Source organism: Lipotes vexillifer, unplaced genomic scaffold (genome assembly GCF_000442215.2).
Source record: "Lipotes vexillifer unplaced genomic scaffold, Lipotes_vexillifer_v1.1 scaffold1106, whole genome shotgun sequence".
Taxonomy (NCBI): domain Eukaryota; kingdom Metazoa; phylum Chordata; class Mammalia; order Artiodactyla; family Lipotidae; genus Lipotes; species Lipotes vexillifer.
The window spans coordinates 1,639,513-1,643,996 of NW_006776601.1; the positions used below are offsets into that span (position 1 = coordinate 1,639,513).

General features: G+C 47.0%; 1 protein-coding gene across 1 annotated transcript in view; it reads left to right on the plus strand.

The window, feature by feature from the left end:
* The first annotated feature begins 1,159 nt into the window (after positions 1-1,159).
* LRRC58 (leucine rich repeat containing 58) overlaps positions 1,160-4,484 on the plus strand; it is a 14,452-nt gene continuing 11,127 nt past the window's right edge. Inside the window, exon 1 of the mRNA XM_007450513.1 lies at positions 1,160-1,725. Within this exon, the coding sequence (XP_007450575.1) occupies positions 1,226-1,725 (500 nt within the window). The 5' untranslated portion in view covers positions 1,160-1,225. The remainder of the gene's footprint in view (positions 1,726-4,484) is intronic.

The window sequence follows — 4,484 nt, forward strand, 5'->3', positions numbered from 1 at the left end:
GGGGTGGGGGGGCGGTAAGAAGCATAAAGTTTCTCACACTAACTGGAAAGAAAAAAGTTACTTTATCCTCCTTTTTAGGAAAAAAGCAATTTAATGGCATCGGTTATACACCATCTTTTAACGTTTTTGTGCATGACTTTGTAAAAAATACGCTGAATATTTTCATTTCTATTAATGACTTTTCAAAATTATAAAAAGTAATTTCAGAAAAGACTGAATTTAGGGCAAGGCAGAAAATATGTTAATTAGAAGTATTGAGTTAAAGCCAGAGTGTGGATTTTCCCAGTTACATTGTAGTTTTAACCTGAACTAAAATCTCAATGCTTTCTGCCTTCTTAAACTGATCAATTAATCTGAGCTATCTCAAATTAACGAAAACTTCTCCATGGCTCCCAAATTCATTTCTAGCCACTAAAACTTAAACCAAAAAACCACAGAAGTGCTTCTACAGCTAAAATGGCGAAACGTCCTTATTTGACACCTTTTAAAACGCTTTTTTAAAAAAAAATGCTGTAGGGCAAGCAGGGCAACGATTATCCATATTTTATGGATGGAGAAACTGAAATCAAATCCCATATCCGAGGAAACAAGGCTATTTAACAGCTGAACCCGAGGTAAGATCCAAGAGTTCTGATTTCTAGTCCAGCTGCCTTCGCGCTTCATAGTCGGCTTGGTTAATCCCGGGACTTGAAATTCCTGGGGCTTGCTGTCATGGAGCTGAATCACCACTAAATTCCTGTGTTCTTGCTTAATCCCTCAGACCAGGGGCCCCACTCCTAAACTGGAAACCAAGAGGGCGGGCCACCGTGACGCGCGAATCCTCAAAGCCAAATAGCAAAACTGTCCTCGGGCTGTTTACTGAGGCGGTCCTGGACTCCGGGGACAGGTCACGAGACTCCAGGGACCATAAGCCGCGGCTGCCCAAACCCGGCCGCGTTCAGAGGGTAACTGGGGGCCGCCTGGTCTCCGCCCCCGCCGGCAAGCCAGGTCAGCGCCGCGGGCCGCGTGAGGTGGAGCCCGGCCCCCGAGCGGCGCAGCCCGGCCCCCGAGCGGCGCGCGCACCCCGCCGCCTCGGGTCGCGTGACTCGGCGGGGGAGCGCGGGCTTAGCGTGCGCGCGTCCGCCCGCCCACCCGCGCCACTTCCGACTCAGCGCTTGGTTCAGCTTCCGGGGCGCCGCCGAGCTCCCGGCCTGTGGGTCGCGCGCGGCGGTCTGCGGCGGCCGGGATGGAGGAGGCCGGAGCGGTGGTGGCCACGGCCGGGGAGGCCGAACTGAACTTGTCCCGTCTCAGCATGTCCCCCGAGACCCTGGAGTCGGAGCTGGAGGCGCGGGGCGAGGAGCGGCGCGGCGCGCGGGAGGCGCTGCTGCGGCTGCTGCTGCCGCACAACCGTCTGGTGTCGCTGCCGCGGGCGCTGGGCAGCGGCTTTGAGCACCTCCAGCTGTTGGACGTGAGCGGCAACGCGTTGACCGCGTTGGGGCCGGAACTGCTGGCGCTGCGCGGCCTGCGCACGCTGCTGGCCAAGAACAACCGGCTCGGCGGGCCCGGCTCGCTGCCCAAGGGCCTGGCCCAGTCGCCGCTCTGCCGCAGCCTCCACGTGCTCAACCTTAGCGGGAACTGCTTCCAAGAGGTTCCAGCCTCGCTGCTGGACCTGCGCGCGCTGCAGACCCTCAGCCTTGGTGGCAACCAGCTTCAGAACATCCCAGCCGAGATCGAAAACTTGAGGAGGTGAGCGCGTGCCTGCCTGAGAGTAGGGAGGCCCGGGGCGGTGTCCGGGAGCCCCGGGGCCCCGCGCCAGGTGTTGGGGCGCCGTTCGGTTGTCACGTACCTGTCTTAGTCTAGGCTCTTCTTCAACTCTTTGGCTGTGAGTATTGCCCTGCCAACTTAGGGAGTTGTAGTGAAGATCTAATAAGATCGTGGTCGTGACAGCATTTGGTTTGTTGTGTTTACCCTGTGCAGATCTTCGAGGCAGTTTTTCTGTCGTCTTCTGGGGTCTGGGGGAGTGATCCAAACTCAAACAAATGTAAATCTGAGGTTGCTTCTTGGAACCTTGCTCCGAAGGTTCCTTCCTTGCTCCGAAGTCTTGGGTGGTTTTCCATGCCTGTAGATCAAATTTATGTCTTGTAGCGTGACGGACAAGGTACTCCGATCTGATCCTTGCTTTCCACTACATTTCCTGCTCCATCTCTGTAGCGATACCAGCAAAACTATTTGTGGAATTCACTGAGCTGTGCACTTTACCAGCACCTTGTAGGCACTGACTAAATATATGTTGAATGGATACAATGCCTCTGTGTTGCTGTTCCCTTTGTCTGGAATGTTGCTTGCATCTGGCAAACTCGTGTTCATCCTTCAAAACCTGTTTTGAGGGTCATTTCTTTGTTTCCTTTCTTTACTGCTTCTTGGACAACAGTTAATTATTGCCTAAACTGTACTTCTTCTGTACCTCATTCACCCTGCCATTGCACTTATTGATTATAATTATTGCCTACAGATCTGCCTCATCTACTAGATTGTTTGGTAAATATATGTTGAATTAAATGGACGAAGGAAGCAGAGAAGCAGGGTAACAAAAGTCCTCTAAAGGTGCCCTGTAGGGGAGTGAAAAATAAAGTAAGAGCAAGTGTATTGTCCAAAGTAAAAAAAAAGAATCTTCTCTCTGTAAAATATTTTCACATACTTTATTGAATTTTCTGAAATAACAGAATATTAGAGCTGAAAGGGACCTCAGAGTTAAGTGTAGTGAAAAGAACATTGACCTGAGAATAAGAGCAAAGGAAACCATAAACAAGACAAAAAGACAACCCTCAGAATGGGAGAAAATATTTGCAAATGAAGCAACTGACAAAGGATTAATCTCCAAAATTTACAAGCAGCTTATGCAGCTCAATATCAAAAAAAAAAAACAACCCAATCAAAAAATGGGCAGAAGACCTAAATAGACATTTCTCCAAAGAAGATATACAGATTGCCAACAAACACATGAAAGAATGCTCAACATCATTAATCATTAGAGAAATGCAAATCAAAACTACAATGAGATATCATCTCACACCAGTCAGAATGGCCATCATCAAAAAATCTAGAAACAATAAATGCTGGAGAGGGTGTGGAGAAAAGGGAACCCTCTTGCACTGCTGGTGGGAATGTGAATTGGTTCAGCCACTATGGAGAACAGTATGGAGGTTCCTTAAAAAACTACAAATAGAACTACCATATGACCCAGCAATCCCACTACTAGGTATATACCCTGAGGAAACCAGAATTCAGAAAGAGTCATGTACCAAAATGTTCATTGCAGCTCTATTTACAATAGCCCGGAGATGGAAACAACCTAAGTGCCCATCGTCGGATGAATGGATAAAGAAGATGTGGCACATATATACAATGGAATATTACTCAGCCATAAAAAGAAACGAAATTGAGCTATTTGTAATGAGGTGGATAGACCTAGAGTCTGTCATACAGAGTGAAGTAAGTCAGAAAGAGAAAGACAAATACCGTATGCTAACACATATATATGGAATTTAAGAAAAAAAAATGTCTTGAAGAACCTAGGGGCAAGACGGGAGTAAAGACACAGACCTTCTAGAGAATGGACTTGAGGATATGGGGAGGGGGAAGGGTAAGCTGTGACAAAGAGAGTGGCATGGACATATATACACTACCAAAGGTAAAATAGATAGCAAGTGGGAAGCAGCCGCATAGCACAGGGAGATCAGCTTGGTGCTTTGTGACCACCTAGAGGGGTGAGATAGGGAGGGTGGGAGGGAGGGAGACGCAAGAGGGAAGAGATATGGGAACATATGTATATGTATAACTGATTCACTTTGTTATAAAGCAGAAACTAACACACCATTGTAAAGCAATTATACTCCAATAAAGATGTTAAAAAAAAAAGTAATGAGCCTAAATCTATGCTTGACATGTAATAAGCACTAAATAAATGTTCATTATTGTTTAAAAAAAAAAAAAAGAACTCTTGGTGTCCCAGCCTTATGCAAGTCACTTTAACATATCCTGACTACAGCTTCCTAATCAGCTAAATGAGGCACTTGGACAAGATGTCCCTTTGTTTACTCACCAACAGATTTTTATTGAGTACCTACCCAGTGTCAGGCACTGTCCTAGGTGCTGGGGTGGGGATACAGTGGTGAACAGGATCCTGCCCTCATGGAGCATTCTAACAGAGGAAACATTAAACACCTGTTAACTTCATTATTTAATTACAGTTGTTTTAAGTTCTGTGAAGAAGTACAGAGTGCCTTGAAACAAAGTAACTTAGTTTGGTCTTTGAGCAAAAAGTAACATTTGAATTGAGCCTTTAAAGGAAGAGTAAGAATTAACCAGGAGAGGGTGGGATGGGATCAGTCCAGATTGAAGGAACAGCACGCATGAAAACCCAGAGACAAGGAGGACTGAAGGCCAAAATTTTGAAAGGAGGACATTGTACTAGAGCATAGTGAGGAAGTGACCAACAGGGAAAG